Genomic DNA, 19,596 nt, shown 5'->3' with positions numbered 1-19,596 from the left:
TCCCTGGATTGCCAGGCTGCCCCCAAACTCACTGGCAAGCAGCCGGTAGCCAAGCCTCACACAAATCTTTCTGAGCAAAAAGGAAACTCCATCTCCAGCCCACCAAGGCTGTTCCTCCTCATGTCCTAGGTTTTTCACCACTTCAGAGCCTTCGGTCTGGACAATAACACGCTCCACCGTGCCCCATCTGACCCAGGCTTGTAAAGTGTTTAGAACCCAAAAGCACGGCTTTAATAAAGACCCTGGGGAGAGGAGAAAGAGGAAGCAGTTCATATCGCTTGCTTTTAAGGCAAATTTAACTATCACACCTTTATTAACACAGATTGTGTGCTAAAACAGAAACCAAATGTTCATTAATTTAAGAACAAAATGATACCGCGATCAGCCTTCGCCAGCTGGAACCTCCAGAACTCATTCCAGGGAAGGAAGATGGCCACTGGCAAGCCTAGTCTGCCTGAAGAAAAAGATATAAGCCTTTTGCACTCCAGGAACATTCAAGCAGCCTCTGGTCACTTCTCCACAAGCAGTCTTTAATTTTTACGTCCATATTCTCTCTGGTGCTCGGGGAGTCCAATTTCCACTTAGGGTGGCAGGTTCCCAGTCAGTGAAACCTTTGCCAGAGGGCAGATATGCCCTCGTTTTTGAACCGGGCTCCCCAGGTATGCAACTCAAATGCTGAAAGAGTGGGGATTGAAGAAATCTGCACAAATAATCAAGCCTAGATTGCCCAATTTTTTTTTTTAAAAAAGGCCTGTCAATGACTCTCCAAAAACACCTCAAGAGGGGGAGACTCCAGCTAAAAATGAGGGAAAGGAGAGATGCTGAGTTCCTGGTCCATGACATTAGGATCCATTTACAGAGAAGCTGATTGCCGATGTGCCTCCAGAGCTGCTTGTCCCAGCCCGACACCCAGGCCAAATTTCTCCCTGTGTCTCTCCACCGACACCCCAATACAGATGAATGAAAAAGTGCCTACGGAGGTGTAGCCTCTCCCTCGTTCTCCACCAATTTCCACACGGAAAAACTTGGTGGGAGGATGCACATGACTTCATTGTAAGTCTGCGTAAATCCCTATCATACCTCGGAAGCCCTTCATTCCAAGGAAAAGACAAGTCTGTGAACAAAAGCGCCTATCCCAAAACCATTTTGGCTCAAACAGGAATCGATAACAAAAGTTCACCCTAAGGACAGGAGACACAGGAACCCGAAGTCTCGTACGGCTTCTCAGCTTTCCTGACCACAACCACTTTAATAAAAGGCCATCAAAAATGGGAGTGGTCCAGAGCAGAGCCTGTGTGGGCCTGAGGTCGCTGGCCCGGCAGTCCCCAGCATCTATTCCTCCCAAGCGTGTCCCTTGGAAAGATGGGCCGGTCGGCAACCTTGCACTCAGAGGAGGAGCAGAAGAAGAGGCAGGGGAGGAGGGTGGGATCATCAGTAGATCTTCTGGCGACTTGGCAAGATGGCTTCCTTAACGAACGAAAAGATGACCAGGATGCCGGAGCGTTTCCCTCGCTTCCCTTTCGTGAAGTAGTTTGAGACCACGTCGTCTGAAAAGACAAACAGAAGGGGATCAGATGTAATCAGACCCTCCACGAAATAATGCTTTTTTTCCACCCCAACTTCACTTGCCCAATCCCCATTTCTTTGCGGGGGGGGGGGAAGAGAAGTATGGTCTCTCTCCCTCCCCCCACTCCCAAAAGAGCTAATGACTCCACTGCCCCATCTTGCTGGACTCATGCGTTTCTGCCAGCCAGGATCAGGAGAAGCGAAGCCTGCCCCTTTGTCTCTGGAGCTAATCGACTGGACAGAGTGAATGCATGACTCGGCTCTTGGCACATCCTGTACAGTATCGGTACTACATCCCAGAGACAGGTTTTTAGCAGCAGAAAGATAAATAGACTTCTGGGCAATGGCTAAATAAATCTATATTTCAGGAAAAGGACAGGCATGAGCAAGAGGCTTCAGGGCCAAAGACAGCGACACAGCATCCATGGCCAGCTGCACTTGGCATTAGCCACAGAAGTCGCCAGCAGCCCCAGTCAACACAGCTGCTCCACCTAGTCCACCCTAGGAAGTCCTGTGTTTGCTCTAAGGTGATGCAGAACTGCTTCTTCAACATCAGGTTCAGCCCTTTCCTAAGCCTCTCTGGACTCACTCTAGCCAAACAGGTATCTCTGATCTCTCCCCATTGATTCACGCCAAACAATGGCATGGCCGTCCCAGATTTTCCTGTTTTGCCCCAGTCCAGGGTTTGATTTTTTATTTTTTTGGCATTTTGGTTGTGATGCATTAAAGAGTAGACCTTGGGGGCAGGGAGCTGGCTGGCACTGGGTGCCTGTTCTCGAAAGATGCCCCTCTGACCACAAAGTTCACTAGAGCATGGATCACATGGCGAAACTCACCTCCCGGCTGCACTGTGGACGGCAGGACGTTTTCCCCAGCCGACAAGGAAACAAAGAACGCAAAGGGGATGAGCCACAAGCAGAAAGTGAAGTAAGCAAGAACCTGGGAAGGAGACGGGAGGAGGAAGTGGAAGAGGAGGAGGAGGAGGTCACGAAAAGCCACACACTTGGCACTACACAACCTGCCCTTCCCCGGGCCTTCCCAAACAGAGCGTGCCCCACGGTTGGTGTCCCAGAAGCTCCCATCAGAGCTAGATCAGGTCTCGGAAGAGTCTGCCGCTGCAGGCTCACCTGCCAGGGCCGCCGTTCACGAGCCGCGGCGGCAGAAAAGCCAGATGACCAAGACACACACACACACACAAATGCCAAAAGGCTGTTTCTTACCTCCGAGAAAGGATAATACTCTTCTGCAAAATACTGGAACGCTAAGTAGTGATTCAGGACAACCAGCCCTGCCAAAGGAAGGAAGGAAGGAGTTTCCACGTAAGAAACAAAATTCTCCTGCACATCCCTCAGCTGCCCTCCAGCCCCTGCCGGTGGCCGCGCAGGCGGAGGGCACAATGCCAAGCAGAGGATGATTCAGCCCGATATCAAATGAAAGGGACATGACAGAGGGTGATAGTCACTGAGGCGCTGGTTCCCTGCCTGCCTCCAGAAATAACCTTGGGACATAACGGGCAGCAGCAGCAGACAAATGGCTATTCCCTAGCTGTGAGCTCCTCATTTGCAGGGATAAAAGATCTACTTGTGCAATAGGATTCTAGCAAGACTGAATGGTTCTGCATAGTCCCAGCAAAGCAGAATGCCTAAAATTGAGAGAACTAGAAACCAACCAACTAACCAACCATCCAATCTGGCTCCACCTTCTTCCAGATACTCACCACAGGACAGTATGAAGTTTGGGGAGGTCAGCATGATGAACGGGAAGGTCTGCAATAATCCGAAATAGACCAGGTTGGTGAAGAGGCCCACGCCCACCATCAGGCCCGGGAAGTGTTCAAAGAGGTACAGCCCAACCAGCACGGCGGTGGAGAACTAGAAAAGATCGCAGAGCACCGTCAGCTCCAGCAGCCTTTACCGACCACACACCAGCCGGTCTGGCTGAAGACATCATCTGACAAAACCGATCGTTTGGAGTCCTCTCTGGTCTCAGCTGGCTTGCAAGGGCCCATTTAGGCGCCTGTTTCCAAAGGTACTCCCCAAAGCCTCCAGGCATGCGTGCGCTTTGGAGAGGAAATCTCAATGGGACAAAGCACCTTCCCACTTTCCTCCCCCCCCCGCCCCAGAAACCACAGAGAAGGCTAGAGGAAAGGGGCCAGAACAGCTGACCAGAGCGGTCTTCCCAGGGAACGGAAGCAAGACCCAAAGAGGCAGCCCGGCTTGCCCTCTGAAGGAAAGTCTCTCTCCCTCCTGCTTCACCTCAAGCATGACGCCTGGGGGACTCCTTCTTACATGCCATGGTGCGGGTTCAGGTCCAGGCCCGCCCCAACGCTCTCTCTCCAGAGGATCCCCCAGGAGACGGGGAGCGCGTTGCCCGCCCTTACCCAGATCATGTACTTGATGACCCTGCTGGTGGCCACGGTGTACTCTTCTATCAGCTCCGCCAAGTAGTACAAGCCGGCCGCTGGAAAAGGGAGGAGAGAAGGGTTGGGGGAGCGGGCCAGAAACAAAAAGTGTTTTTTTTAAAAAAAGGCAAAAATGTGGTGGCTCCTTAAAGGCAATTTTTAATACTTTTTTTTTAAAAAAAAATTTACTGTGTGCTTCTGTTGGCAAATCTGCTACCCCAGACATTGTTTTGGGGGATCTCCTTTGTTTCACTTAACGGTCCTATTGCTCCAGGGTGTTCACCGCAAGGAAGTTTCCTCCTCCTCCCCCTCCTCATCTTGCCTTGGGCCCAGCTGGAAGGGACCCTATAAGATCATCAAGACCAGCCCCTATCAAAGAAGCCCGAGGGGGCAGCGGCGGTGGGGATTTGAACTCCCAACCTTTGGCTCCGCAGCCGGAGACCCCTCAACCCCCGAGCTCTCCAGCAGAGCTTCTCCCTTCAGAGAGAGGGGCTGAGACGCCTTATTATTGGGGGGGGGCTTTGCATGTGGCCCATACCCCACAAGCGTCAGGAGGGAAACACAGGGCTGGCTGGGGATGATGGGAATGGCAATGGCCCATGCCAAGAGGCTGGCGGGAGGCAAGAGTGGGGTTGCAACCCACCCACCCCCACCCCCGACCCTCGCCCCATTCCTCAAACGAGCCCTCTCCGCAGGTAGACTGCTCCTGCCCGGGGAGGCTCCATGCCCAGCGACGCAGCTGGCGGCCACGCCCCGTTCCAGGGAGAGCCGGGAAGAACCACTGCGAGCGGGCGGGGGGGGGTGGGAGAGGCCGCGCCCCCTTCCCGGCCTTTTCCCCGGGCCGTACCACCGGGGCTCCCGAGGCGGGGGGGGAGGGCGAGGGGTCCGGCGGCAGGGCGAGACCATTCGCTCCCTGGGGAGGGGGGGTTCCTCACCGATGCCGAGGGTGACGAAGGCGGCCTGGATGAGGAGCGCGAGCCAGCTCAGCGCGTACATGAACCACATCCTCGTCCTCGTCGTCGCCTCCCCGGGCGCCTCGGCTGCCGTGGCCCCGCCCGCCACTTCCGGCCGCAGGAGGAAGTGGCGGGCGGGGAGGGGGCGGGGGCGCCACCATAGAGGGCGGGCCGGGAGGAGCGGCCAGGGAGCGCCGCGGCGGCCTCTAGCGGGCGGGCGGGAGGCGGCCCTGCAGGCAGGGCGAGGCTCCGCGGGGCGCTCGAGTCCCCCCCCCCCCGAAAGGCTCGGGGAAAACCTTGGCCGCGGTCCGGGATCCGCCGCGTGGGAGCCCCGGGCGCCCCTCCCTCCGCTTGGCTTCCCCCCCCCAAAAAAAACCAAGCCGCCGGAACTGGCCCCCGCCTGGAAATGGGGAAGAGGAGGAGGAGAAGGGGAATGGGGGGGGGGTCTTTTGTAAAGGGGGTGGCTCTTGATTGATGGCCCCGATCCGCGGTTGGGAGGGTCGCCTTGCGCAAGAGCCGAGACGCCCCGCCGGGTCTTGCTGGAGACCCCGCTCGCCGGAAAGCCCCAGGGAGAGCATGCAAGGGGGGGGGGGTTCTATCTACAGCCCCCCCCCAAAAAAAAGAACACACGCACACACAATTTCTGGAGCCCAAGGAGGTGTTATAGCCCGATGAATGTGTAGGTGAGGGAGGGGCTTGGAACGGTTCCCTTGTTGGACTACAACTCCCAGAACACACACACACACACGGGGACCAAAATGCACCAGCTCGCCGTGAGGTTGGAACTGTTGTTGTTGGGGGTGGGGGGCTCTCAGCCCTGCAGTTATTACAGGTGAAAACCAAAGAGAAACCAGAAAGTGAAAAAGAGACCAAAACGGGGGGGGGGGCACCTTAAAAGTCGAGCTTTTTCTAGCCGGATCGCCTAGAAAAAGCTTCCCCAGAAAGTGAAGGCTGGAGGAAGGGCGACGGAGGGGGGGCAGCCCCACCATCCAAAGGGGTCCCTGCCCCACAATCTCCTTTGGAAGACTCGCCGCAGCCCTTGGGCAGGGAAGCCAAGCTCTCCACCCTGGCTTGGCTTTGAGGAGGGGGGGGCATCGCTCCCGTGACTTTTGCACCCCTGTTGGGGAGGGGGGGTCACTGTAGAGCTTGGGAAAAGTGTTTTTTTTTTAACGAAAAAAAATTGCAACTCACAGACACCTTCTTAAGGCCACGCTGGCTCCATTCACTTCAGGTGGGAAGAGGTCGCCGCAGCCAGCCCCCCCCCCCCATCCCCTCCTCATCCCAAATTCGGCTGGCAGACTCCATGGACGGTCCCAGTTGCAGAAGCCAAGCACTGCGGCCAGCCTGCGTGGAGGAAGGTCCTGGCCGGGACCGGGATTTCCCCTCGTCCTTTTGCACCGAGGTTGGCTTCGCCTGTTCCCCTCGAAAGGAAGAAGGCCGGCCGGGTTCCCTCTTCCATCAGGAGGGGAACTCCGCTTCCTGGGCAGGTCCAGACAGAACCGTTCCCACTGGGCTGAGAAGGCTTCGCCTCAGCTCCAGGTTCACCGCACCGGCTCGGCTTTGCAGGTGGAGCCTGGAGAACAGTGACCACATTCCTCCATCATCCTGCAACGCCACTGGGTGATCTCGTGGGTCAGGTACTCGGGGCAGTTATCAGGCTAAAGAATTGGGGAAGAAAAAGCTAAACTTCTTGCAGGATTAAGCATCCTTCAGTCTCAAGAGACTCTGGTCACATGCTCTGAATAGAGGACTTGGAACAGCATCTAGAGTGGCTGAGAAGGCCAATTCGAGAGTGACAACAATCCCTTCCACACTGAAAACAAATACAATCTGTCCCCTGTCCAGCTCCCTAATTTTGCTCGTTTTGGGACTTCCTCTTTGCCTCGGCCTGCTGGACAAGGGTCTCTTCAAATTGGGAGAGGCCATGATGCATCGCTGGCCTCCAGGCTGAACGCTCAGAGGTCAAGGTTTCCCATCTGTTGAGATCCATTCCTAAGGCCTTCAGATCCCGCTTGCAGATGTCCTTGTATCGCAGCTGCGGTCTCCCTCTGGGGCGATGTCCCTGCACTAATTCTACATACAGGAGATCTTTTGGAATCTGACCATCAGCCATTCTCACGACATGCCCAAGCCAACGTAGACATCGCTGTTTCAGTAATGTATACATGCTAACAATTCCAGCTTGTTCTAGGACTGCTCTGTTTGGAACTTTGTCCTGCCAGGTGATACCAAAAATGGAACATGTTCAGCTTCCTCTCCTGCCGTGCACAAAAGGTCCAGGACTCACTGCAGGACAGGAGTGTGCTCAGGACACAGGCTCTATAGACCTGGGTTTGGGGTTTTCTTATTGTTGCAGTTACTTTGAAATTGTCAGATCGAAGTGATCTGTGAGATCCATAAGTGAAACCTTTTTTTACACTTTGTTTGCAACAGGCATGTGAAACTGTATCCTTAGCCCATTGTGCTTTTGGGTGGTTTGAGTTCGAAGGATTCTGGGGGACATTTCTCATATCCCCTGGCTTTGTTGCGCAGCACCCTCCCATCCTGGTAGAACACAATGAAGCCCCTCTGATTTGGGATGCTAAGCAGGGTTTGGCTTGGTTTGCCTTTGGAGGGGAGTCCCCCCCCCCAGGGAATTCCAGGAGGGGTCTTCAGGTAAGGGTTTGAGGCGTGTCCTGCCCGGGCTGCTGCCAGTCAGAACTGGCTGGAAGAACCCGAAAGTTCTGGGTCCCGGAAAGGCTGCTTTCAGCGTTGCTGTGTAACAAGAACAAGCTGCATCGGTCGATCCCGATCTTCACCCTTCTGTCTCTGAGGCAGGCTCCGGAGTCCAAGAAATAACCGTATGCTGCATCCCACATCACATTGAAGCCCCTTAAATGTCACGGACTGTCAGGGGCAGCTGTTCCTTCACATCCCCTGACAATCCTCAAGCCGGCCTCCCCGGCCGATCTCTGACAAGGGGGAGCTTTTCCCTCCGGGAGAGAAGAGCGCGAGAGTCGACATCGAGCGAGGAGGGCCCGGGAAATGCCATCGAGGAGCATGAACGGAAGGAAGGAGCATGAGATGCCCTTCATTAAAGCTGTTTGGCAGCGAGGCTGTCAGGGACGTCGGCCCGGATCGCCTTCGCCCTGGCTCGCCTGTGGCCTGGGATCGGACAGGGAGCAGAAGGCGCGGCAGTGGAGCCTTGGCTTCGTCCGTCGAAAAGGGGGACAGCTCCTTCCTGGTATACTTGTGCCCACCTCTGGGGCAGTGGCAGACACATGTGTAGTGTGCGTGCGCATGCATGCATGCACACATGCACTTGTGCCTTCACCAGGCAGTTTTGCACGGCAGCTGCGTAGGGGCTGCCAGGCCCCGGTCTTAGCGGCAGGCATTCCGGTTTGCCCCCCTGCAAGAGTGGACGCTGGGAAAGGACAGTAGTTTTGCCTTTCTGCTCCCTTCTGTCCCACGGGGGGGGGGGGGGGGAGAGGAGTCTCCAAACCCGTGGGAGGGATGCAAGAGAGATTCACGGTGTCCAAGAAGGACCTTGCCCTGAATGGGATTCAAGTGGGTTTTCGATGTTATTTTATTACATGCACACAAACAAACACACACACTCTTCAGGGAGTGGAATGAACCGTGTGTGATTCTCTCCCTGTCCATTTCCTCTTGACAGCCACCTTCTGGGTCAGACTGGGACGACTCCAGGGGACCCGAAGCATTTTGTGGCTCAGCGGGGATTTGAAACCAAGATTTCTCTCTCTCTCTCTCCCCCCCCCAAAGTCCTGGCCTGACACATGCTCCTTGCTCACACAATTCCCGAGACTCCGAGGACTCCATCCCACCCCTTCTGCCTGCGAAGGCTGTGATTTGTTGCTCAGGAAGACGCACACAACCCCTCGATCTTTTGGGGCGCACGCAGGGTGTGGCCTCCTGGGCCCCGAGATGGCCGGCCCCGGCCGGGACATCCCCACAGCCCTACTGAGACAGTCCAGGTGGTGGACATGGGAGGGGGGGGAGCCCTGCTTCCCCCCCCTCCCTACCTCCATGGCCTAACAAGGCTTCTTGGGTTGTGCCCCAGGGGGGAGGGAGGCCTTTTCCTCGAGGGGTGGGGGGGAGGGGGAGGCAGTCATTACCAGCCTGACTCCTGTCATTCCCAGGTTCTCCTGGTTTTAATGAATTGCTTTCCATGGGCCTTCCTGATTCATTTAGCCATTGGGTTTCCTGCATTGCTGAGAACCCCTTTGACCTTTTTTAAAATGCAAAAATGGTATAAGATGCACCTATAAGCCCAGCCCTGGTGGGCTGCCTTGTAGAGTTGGGTGGCTGGCAGCTGTCCCTGATCCTTAACTGTCGTGTGAATGGCTTCCGTGCTGCTTCCAGACTGCACACTCTTCTTTTAAAACCCGGATCCCTGCACCTACATTGCACCATCCCCAAAACCATCACCCGCCACTGTCTTCCAGTTTTGGAACCTATCATAAACAGGATCAGACCTGGTTAATAACTGAATGAGAGGCCACCAGGGAATACCAGAGGTGTTCAGGCAAGTCTGGTTGGGGGGGGGGGGGGTGAGGGACTTGACTGAATGTCTGGAGAGCCATTGCTGCCAGTCAGAGCTGGCAATATGGAGCCGATCGTCTTATCTGGATAAAGCAGCTCCCCCCCGTTCTGACGAGTGAGCGGGATCTCCTCCTTCCATACCAGCCTTACCTGTATGCTGAGAGATCTGTGTTGGAGGCTCCCTTACGCACCGTAGACGGCAGCCAGGAAAAGGGCCTTCTCGGTGCTGGCACCCCATGGCAGGGAATGTTCTCCCCACGAAGCGTCTGTCCTACCCATGTTGTTTTCTTTCCAGTCTCAGGCAAACAGTTGCTTGTTTCCCCAGGATTAGAACAAAAAACCGTAGAGCTGCTGTGGTTTATTGCTGAGTTCAGTCCAGATCCTAAGGATCTCCAGGTAAGGCTTGGGGGAGACCCTGGCCAGGAAGGTGGTGAAGGAAGGACAGCTGCCAGTCAGGGTCCGCCACCCTGGGCTAGATGACTCGGTTTGAGGCAGCCGCAGATGCTCACACTGACGTTGTTGCTTTGAGCTGCTCTGCTTCTTCTGGTTCCATTTTGCCAGTGCCTTTCCCGGACTCCAGTTATGCTGGTCAGCGGATGATGGGGGCTGGAGTCCAGGAAAGGAGCTTTCCCCCAGCTCTGACTTTTTGGCCCCCAGGCCCTCACTCTCCACCCTCTTTGACTCAAACACACACACCCTTATGCCATCTCTGTGAACTCCTCCCCACAGACTTTACATAGCAGGGCCTGGCTAAGAAGGGAAGTGAGGAGGGATGGGGGCCCTGCTTTGGCATGGAGGGAGGGGCTTTTGCAGGATGTTCCAGCGGCCCCCTTTCTGGGAAGGTTAATGCAAAGGGACGGCACAGGGAACGTGGGTCTTCCCACCACCCCCCATGGGGCTCTCGGTGGGGCCTGTCTGCTCAGGCTCCACCGACCTTGTCTGGCCCTTCATGCTTCTGGACAGAGAGAGCCCACCTGCCACGGGAGAAAGGGAGCCCTGGAGTTATCAGGCGATGATGGAGGATGCTGCCAGTCACAGCCTGGGGGAGACCAGATGTCACTGCAAGGAGGGGGCGCCCCCTGCTGGAAACAGAGGGGTGGAGTGGTACCCATCCCTCATCCCTTTCCGCTCCTGTCAGTCATGCAGAGCTGGGAGGGGGAACTCCCCGCTCCTGCCACTTAGGTGTTGTGCTTAATGAGGTGTTGTGCTTAATGAGTCCAGGCTAAACCCAGAGATCTGGGTTCTAGATCCACGGAACCCTGAAGCCCACCGGCCAGTCACCCTCCTCCAGCCGGCCGGCCGACCCCACCCAGACAGGCCTGTTGTTTGTTTCTTTGTTTGTTTGTTTGTTTGTTTGTTTGTCAGACAAAGCAAGGAGGGTCCTCCCCCTGGGAGGAAATGTGGGGAAAGAAATGCAACAAACAGGTAGCCAGCAGGAGGGGTTTGGTCAGTGGGTTGAAAAGATTTTTGCCACACCTTTCTCCTTAAGAAGGACCAAAGGCAGCTTACATCATTGAAAGGCAATATTTAAAGCTACTGTAAAAAAACAATATGTCTACAAATACTGAAAAGGATCCAGCAAATGAGCTGTGGACAGAAAGGGTCATACACACCCTCTCTTTCCCATCCCACCCCTTCTTCTCCCTCTCCTCCTGCCCCACTTTTCCTCTCCCCTCGGCCTCTGAATTCTGCTTCCCCCTTCAAGGTGACCTATGGTTTTCCTGGTATCGGGGGATCTTTCACGGTAGATGGAGATGATCCGCAATGCAGAGCGCAGGTCAGTCCACCTCCTCCTTTACGGCCCCTTCTGGTTTGTAGACAAGATGGAGAGTCGAAGGGACAGGAGGAGTGCACTGGGAGCAGTCGGCCTGCGGGGCCGAGTGGAAGCCGGACACCCCTGGCCCGATTTGCCCCCCGCGTGTCTCTCTCTTCGAAGAGTAAAGAGCAGGTGGACGGGGCTGTCCTTCACCCAGAGGAGAGAGAGTGCCCCGAGATGCCCGGGCCCCAGTCCCCGGTCCCCCTCTCCCACCGGCTCTCTCTGCTTGGCAGAGGAAGAAAATGCCTTTCTTTTTCGCCTGACCTCTCGCGACAAGCGCTGCCCTTTCTGGATTTTTATTTCCAACTCCATCGTGTTGCAGTCTGTCTCATCTCCCGGCTTGCAATTTGTACCTGTACGGCTAAAATCTTTTACTTGTTCACCCGCTTCCAGCTCCCGACGCACAATGGCCAAGGGGACTAAACATAACACCGATGTGTCAATGGCCTTTCCGAGGAGATGTTCTTTCTGCAGCAGAGGCTTGGAAAATCGTGGAGGTCAAGGCGGGGGCTTCAGAGGATGTGCGCACGCCACGGCCCTTTGCCCACCACAGAGACCCAGCTCCTTGCCATGCCGTCGCTGGGAAAAGGGAATGGGAAATGGAGATGCCACAGACCACATTGGATGGGTAGCCAGCCGTGCTGTCAGCCTGAGCAAAATATTTCCCCACAGAGGCCCGTCTGGTTTGGCCAAAGCCCACTCCGATGTTCCTTGTTCTGAACACCAAGGGTCTGCCCACTTTGTGGCTCCTTCCAACACATCCTGCTATTTAATGTTGATTTTGCCCTTTCCCTGTGTGGGCCAGGCTCCTCACCGGGACTGCTCTCTCGTGGTGCTCACCAACAATCCTGTGCGGGGGCTTGTAGAGAGAGAGCTCACAGAGGTGGGAGAAGCCGAGGCAGAAAGGAGAAACGAGGGGTGGGCTTCCCTGAAGCTCCTCCACCGATCTTCAGCGACCGTTTCCATACACATTGTAAACCATGGCTTCTCTTATAGATTCATGCACACACAGAGTACTGCTAATGCTTTGTGTGCAAATGATGTAGCATTAGAAATTGAGAATGTTCCCCCCCCTTTTTTTGGATGCTGGCTGGGGGATTCTGGGAGATGTGGTCCAAAAAAGGAGCTTTTCCAACCTCCAGGTAACAGCACATATATATATCAGCATATATATATATATATATATATATATATATATATATATATATATATATATATATATATATATATATATATATATATATATATATATATATATATATATATATATATATATGTATATGTATATGTATATGTATATGTATATGTATATGTATATGTATATATGTATGTATATATATATATATATATATATATATATATATATATATATATATATATATATATATATATATATATATATATATATATATATATATATATATATATATATATATATATATATATATATGTATATGTATATGTATATACACACACACACACTTGCTGCTTCCTTCTGAGTATTTCAATTGTCGATCCAAGCAGCGATGGGGCGAGGCTCCCTGTTTTCCTATCCGCTTTCCCCATGTTGGCTGTTGCAGAGGTTTTTTTAATGTTTGGTTAAATTCCTCTGCAGCAGAAGTGCAGGGATTCAAAAAGCAGAGTACCTTCCATTTCCCCAAAGTGAACCGCTCCTTTTTCTCATTAACTGGCACTTACAGTCGCAATAACTCCTTCTGAGACATTTATAGGAGAAAGAATAAAAACATTACTTACAGTTGTGAACAGATCAGACAGCAAGGTGGGCAAACACAATTGCCTTCAACAACAAACTTCAGCAGCCTCCAGAAAGGGGGAAAGAACACAGAGCAGATAGATGGGTTCTCTTTTGAATTCAGAATCAGGAGGGAATGATTGGTTTGTGCTGGATAGATTGATAGCCACCCCAACGCAGAAAGTTCCCTGCAAGCCAAAACTATTAAAGGCAGCATGTGAGGCTGCAAAAACTCCCATATTGTCTGGTCACATGTATGACTCTCTGGGTTTGAGCATGGCATATTTATTTGTATTCTCAAAGGTTTTCACAGCCAGGATCCGATGGTTCTTGTAGGCTTTTTGGGCTGTTTGGCTGTGTTCTGAAGGTTTTTCTTCCTAACCTTTCACCGGTCTCTGGCCAGCATCTTCAGAGGACAGGAGTCAGAACTCTGTCTGTGCTGTGGTGTAGTTTATGGGATGGCTGAGTATAGCTGTGGGATCAGCTTTTGTCCTTTTGAGGAGATTGGGTGATTATGGTGATCAGTGTTTTTTTTTTGTTGTGGGTGTATTGTTGTGATAAGGGGGAGAGATTATCTGTTACTGTGATTGATGGGTGTTTTTAGCTGGTCTTTTGTGTGCAGTGATCACGGGTCCTTGTGGCTGGGTAGAGTTCGTTGATCTTTTGCAGACTGTTTTTCAGTGCTGGGAGCCAGGCTTTGTTGAGTTTTAAACTTTCTTCTTTTTTGTTGAAGCTCTGGTGGTATTTGTGGATTTCAATGGCTTCCCTGTGCAATCTAACATAATGGTTGCTGGTGTTGTCCAGTACTTCTGTGTTTTGAAATAGGATTTCATGTCCAGCTTGTTTCAGGGCATGTTCCGCTACTGCTGATTTTTCCGGTTGTTTTAGTCTGCAGTGTCTCCCATGTTCTTTGATTCTGGTGTGGATGCTGCGTTTTGTGGCCCCAATATATACCTGGCCACAACTGCAAAGTATCCAGTATACTCCTGCAGTGGTGAGGGGGTGCCTTCTGTCCTTTGCTGACCATAATAGTTGTTGTATTTTTGTGGTGGGTCTGAATACTGTTTGCAGGTTGTGTTTTTTCAAAAGTTTCCCCATGCGGTCTGTGACCCCTTTGATGTATGGCAGAAATGCTTTATTTGTGGGTGGCTGTTTTTCCTCTTCAGTTTGGTATCGTTTTCTCGGTTTGATGCCTCTTGTGATTTCATTCTTGGAACATCCATTCGCCTGTAGGGCCCAATTCAGATGATTGAGTTCGGTGCTGAGAAACTGAGCTTCACAGTTTCGATTTGCACGGTCTACCAGTGTTTTGATTATGCCCCCTTTTTTGTGGGTGATGGTTGGAGTTTTTGTGTAGGTACTTTATTTGTCTGGTACTAGCCTCAAGACCTACTCATAATTTTCGGATTGTCTTTGAATCATAGAATAATGCAGCTGAAAGGGGCCTGCAAGGCCATCAAGTCCAACCCCCTGCAGATCCAACAAAGGGTTGGTTTAAATTTCTCTTGAATGCCTCCAGCGTTAGATGGCTTACCAACTCCTGAGGACATTGATTCCACTGTCATACTGCTCTAACAGTTAGGAAGTTTTTCCATATATTAAGCTGATGGGCGGTATATAAGTCAGATAGATAGATAGATAGATAGATAGATAGATAGATAGATAGATAGATAGATAGATAGATAGATAGATAGATAGATAGATAGATAGATAGATAGATAGATAGATAGATAGATAGATAGATAGATAGATAGATAGATAGATAGATAGATCTGGCTTCCTGTAGGCTTCAACCCATTATTTTGTGTTCTGCACTCTGGGATGATCGGGAACAGATCCTGCCCCTCCTCTGTAGGACTACCTTTCAAATATTTGAAAACTGTTATCATATAACCCCTCAGCCTTCCTTTCTCAAGGCTAAACATGCCCAATTCTTTCAGCCTTTCCTCATAAGGCTTGGTTTCCAGCCCCCTGATCATTCTGGTCGCCTTCCCCTGAACTTGCTCCAGTTTGTTGATATCCTTTTTAAAGTACAGTGTCCAGAATTGGACACAAGGTGAGGCCTTACCAGTGCTTAATAGAAGGTAACTGGTATCTCATGGGATTTGGAGACTAGACTTCTGTTAAAAATAGCATTCAAAAATAGCATTGGCCTTTTTTTGCAGCCGCATCACACTGTTGGCTCCTATTCAGCTTTTGATCTACATCAGACTTTCCCACGCTTTCTTCCCTGTGGGCCACAGGCACTTTTTGCATTGCTGAGCATGATCCAAAGAAGAGACATGCCATAGCTGTGGCTTCCCAATCCTGCTAGACAAGGGGTGATTCATCCTGCCAAGGGACTGCGCCAGGATGGAGGAATGGCTCCCCTTACAGGGTTGGGCTGGGGAGCATCCAGGTGGCACAAGGGTCTCAGTTGGATCCCATTTGAAGTAGGATCAGTCTGATCCAGAGGATCCTCGGATTTTCTTAATGTAGGGAAACACACAGGATTCCTCGTGGTAGTTCAGGAAGGCGTGCGAGAGCTTTTTTGTGGAGGACTCCATCCGCACACAGCACGAAGTCTGCCAGCCCCAGGATTTTGCCTGATTGAACCACCACAATTCAACCGGGATCAAGCGGCTGCCACACGGTGCCCTCCCTGTGGTTGGGCGGTGGGCAGGAGGGGGCAGGTGTGAGTGGCATGGCCGGCTCCCTCAGCTCCCCAGCCACAGCACGGCCCTGCTCAGCGCTTGCCGGGTGCCCCTGCGTGCCGCGTGCTTCCTTCTTCCAGCGGAGGAGGAGAAGGCATCTCCCCTTGGCCGTGATGTGGCCGTCCTGGACCTGTGCCAGCTGCCAGCCGGGCCTTCCCAGCGCGGTGGACCGTGGGCTAAAGGGCGGCCCTCTTAGCCTCATTAGTGTCGATTGCTCGCTGTCCTTAATGGCCTCGGAGCCGCCTGGCAGAGGCGAAGGGAATCTGGCGATGGGGAGGGCGCACAGAGTCGCCTTTCTCTCGGAGCCGCAGATGGCGTGAGCTGACTCAAAGAGCCCCATCCGGGGATCCGTCCAGAGCGAGGATGACCTAATGAGGAGGACCTTCCAAGAAGGAGGGCAGCTGTATTCCCACCATCCGCCACTCCCCACTGTTTTTCTCCTCTCGATCGCCCGCTCCTCCTCTTTCTTCCTTCTCTTCTGCTCTTGCAATGATGAAGATGATGACGCACGAGGCCCTTTCCAGAACAACAGAAGTTCCGAAGGGCAGGCCTCTGCCCCACAGGGCTTACAGTCTAGCTCGGAGGCACACACACACACACCGATTTCCAAGGCAGAGGTGGGACATTGCCACCAGCTTCCACTGGTCGGGGTGCCTCCTTGGCTTTGTCGGAGGGGGTTGGACGGGCCTGAGAAAAGTCTCCTCGCCTCCTGATGAAATGCTCCCTGGACCTGCTGCCTCGTGAGGCAAGGGTGGTGGCCTTGGTCAAAGGCCCAGGATGGTGAATGAACGGAAAGAAGCCATTTCGAGAGGGCCCTGGGAGACGGGCACCAGCGAGTACCATTAACGGTGGTTTTTCTGTTGGCTTCGAGGACTGCAGGGTGGAAGCGCCACGTCCGGCAGGGAAGGGGAGGTGGGGGGAGCTCTGGAGGGAGAGCAAGGGGTCCCGTGAAGTCTGATCCCCGAGGATCCCACGAGCCTTGTTAGTTCAAAAAACTTGCTGGAGAGGATGTCAGTGTACCCATTTTACAGATGGGGGAACTAAAGTAACAAAACGACACATTAAACCTTCTTCGTGAAACATACGTGGTGTACTCTCGAGGAGCTCCATCATTTTTTTTACAATATAAACTTTTAAAAAACTTATATATAGAGAAGCCCCTCGGAACGAATCGTAGCCTCCCACATCTCCATTCCAGGGACGGCCACCTTTGCTGGCCACAGGCTCCCTCCACGCCGGGCCGGGACCTCCGTGCTTCGGCCAAAAGCAAAGGGCAGTTCCCTGAGCGTCTGCAAGGGTTCTTCCGGAGATGGGGTATCGAGGGGGTCCTCCCTGGAGGCGAACCCCAAGAACACGTCACCCCCATGGTGACTCTTCAGCCCTGCAGGTTCTGTAAGGGAAGCTGAGCAGCCACGACTGCTACGGGTGTAACCTCTGGCAAGGGACGACGTCAGAACGTGTTCCTGCTTCTTCCCGTACCCGAAGGTTGTTGTAACCATCAGCCTGATGAAGAAGCCTGCCTTTTCAAAGAGGTTTTGGTAGTCCAGGGAAGGAATCACCCAATTCAGCTCTTCCGTTTATTGTTTCCAAAGTTATATTCTGTCACCGAGGGCTGCTCTGAACGAGGACGTCTCTGAGAAACCCGCCTGTTAACATTACACACACTCACCTACGCGGGGCTGAGGTTGTCAAGGCTCCCTGACACAACTCTGGATTAATCCAGCCTGGCACTTTTCTCACCGACTCCAAGTCACAAGGGCCAACCTGGTGTTCATGAAAACTTTCTGCGCATGCGCGGCCTGCCCGAGGCCGGTGCAACCCTCTCCTTCCTCTACCCCCCCACCACACATGCCCCTCAGGCAGCCGCAGGGCATTTGAAAGAGTAAAGAGGAAAGCTAAGCCAAGCCGGCACACCTCGGTTGTTGTGCACGTGTTCACATGCGCAGCAGTAAATCCCAGGAGGTCCTTTGTAAGGCACCAGCATAGGCAAACCACCCAGAGAAGTGCATTGTGCATAAACACCCTTGGGTTCCCGGTGTTTGGCAGGGCCAGGGATCCACACACCGAGAGGGCTGATCCATGCGCACACCGAACGCCTGTTCCCGTGGCCTCTTGGGAACGTGGCGAATGTGAGAAGGACCTGACACAGGGGCTGCCGTGCGGTCTGTTTGTTACAGGATTCCTAACAGGTAGTGTCGTCATTATTTTCTGCCTTTCCTACCAAGAGCTCAAGACGGTGTGCCTACTTCCCTACTTTCTCTTGACAGCAACCCTGCGAGGGAGGCCATGCAGACAGACAGAGAGAGAGAGAGAGACTGACCAGTCCAGGGCCACCCACTGAGTTTCACAGCCAAGTGGAGCCTTCAACTCACCTTCTCCCAAGTCTCAATCCAAGCCTCAAACACCGGAAATGAGTAGGTGAGCAGACAGGTATAGCTGTAAGCTCTGGGTTTGTTTTGTTTTGTGTGGGGGTTTTTTTGTGCCTGATGTGAAAATAACAGTGTTGCTGGTCCTCCCCGCTCCTGGGATGAAGCCCCCAAGGACTTCCCCAAATTAGGATTCTGTCTGTGGATCAAAACAGATTCTGCACCTTTTCTTCTAAATAATGCGGTTGTGTGTGTGTTGTTGTTGTCGTCGTCGCAGGGAGCCTATGGCTGTGATGTCTCTCTCTCTCACACACAAACACACCCCACCCACCCTGTAGATGTTTCAGTGAATTTGTTCTTTGAAGTTCTCTTCTTCACCGTGGACTTGGGAGGAATTCCCCTTGATCTCGGTGGGGCTTTGCGTCTGGACAGGGCTGGACTCTAAGGCAGGCTGCTCTCTTCTTAAGCGCCCGTCCGTATGACACCCAGCGAGACACAAACAGACCGAGACACACAAGCGTGAGACCAAATGGCTGGTACGAGCCGTGGGCAGAGCTGTTGGTGGCTCCTGTTGTGCCCCGTTCAGGAGGAAGCATCTTCCAAGAGAGGCTGCTGAAAAGACAGGTGGCCGATCAACACTCTTCCTTGGGCCCTGAACGGAAACGTCTCTTGTCCCTCCTGGCAAAAGAGAACAAAATCAGGCACATAGACGGAGAGCTGATGCAGGAGAAAAACAACCACCGGTCCCGGGAATTAGGGAAAGGGGGAAGGCCCTGGGAGGGACTTTATCCCAACGTGTTAAGATCATCAGGGGAGGCCTTCCTCTCGGTCCCATCATGCTCACAGGTGCATTTGGTGGGGACACGGGAGAGGGCCTTCTTCTCTGGGGCTGCTCCTTTAGACTTTGGAACTCCCTCCCACTGGAGACCAGACTTAGCCCCACCTCGGCTGTCTTTCCAAAAAGCAGGCAAAGACCTTTCTCTCCAGGCAGGCTTTCTGTCACTGCCTAAAGGCCTAAATGAGGTTTTAAAATAGATGGTTCTGCCTTACTGCCTTGAATGGTTTTTTGTTTTTTTTTTGAGTGTTGGTTTTCTTTACCATTTTTAGTGTGGCATTTGTCGGATCTTTTTTACTATTTGTAGACTTCGTTTTTTCTAGCTTTTAATGTTGTCCACTAATGAGGTGAGCCGCTTTGGGTTCGTTTTAAGGAGAAAGGAGGGAATAAAATATTGGAAATAAACAAAAATAAAAATAAAATGAACATGCCAATCCATAATGGGGTGTGTGTGTGTGTGTGTTTGCAATCGAAGGCAAGGGTGACCACAAGCCATTTCCATCGGCCAGGCTGGTTCCTCCTCTCCCTCTCCCTCTCCTCAGCCCCAGACAAGACCTTGGAGCCTGTGCGCCAACCGAACCAAACCAAAGGAGGAGAGGGAAACCGAAAGCAGATCCAGCCTGTCCAGAAGGAGAGAGACGAGGCCAAGAGAACCCAAGGCAGGGGGAAGG

At 52.8% G+C, this 19,596-nt stretch overlaps 1 protein-coding gene across 1 annotated transcript; it reads right to left on the bottom strand.

The window, feature by feature from the left end:
• Positions 1 to 278: 278 nt before the first annotated feature.
• Positions 279 to 5,055, bottom strand: TEX261 (testis expressed 261). Its single transcript, XM_073002180.2, has 6 exons — positions 4,903 to 5,055; positions 3,947 to 4,026; positions 3,284 to 3,437; positions 2,787 to 2,854; positions 2,403 to 2,505; positions 279 to 1,547 (listed from the first exon to the last, which is right to left on the bottom strand). The coding sequence occupies exons 1-6, from the start codon at positions 4,970 to 4,972 to the stop codon at positions 1,432 to 1,434; spliced, it is 591 nt and encodes a 196-aa protein (XP_072858281.1). The 5' UTR covers positions 4,973 to 5,055; the 3' UTR covers positions 279 to 1,431.
• Between the last annotated feature and the right edge of the window lie 14,541 nt (positions 5,056 to 19,596).

This window comes from Pogona vitticeps, chromosome 5 (assembly GCF_051106095.1).
Source record: "Pogona vitticeps strain Pit_001003342236 chromosome 5, PviZW2.1, whole genome shotgun sequence".
Taxonomy (NCBI): Eukaryota; Metazoa; Chordata; class Lepidosauria; order Squamata; family Agamidae; genus Pogona; species Pogona vitticeps.
The sequence above is the reverse complement of the archived record's forward strand: the minus strand, read 5'-3'. Positions and strand labels throughout refer to the sequence as shown.

Coding starts and splice junctions, on each gene's coding strand:
- TEX261 (XM_073002180.2), bottom strand. CDS start 4,972: ATGTGGTTCATGTACGCGCTGAGCTGGCTCGCGCTCCTCATCCAGGCC. Junction 4,027..4,902: donor CTTCGTCACCCTCGGCATCG/GTGAGGAACCCC, acceptor TCCCTTTTCCAG/CGGCCGGCTTGTACTACTTG. Junction 2,855..3,283: donor AAACTTCATACTGTCCTGTG/GTGAGTATCTGG, acceptor TTCCTTTGGCAG/GGCTGGTTGTCCTGAATCAC.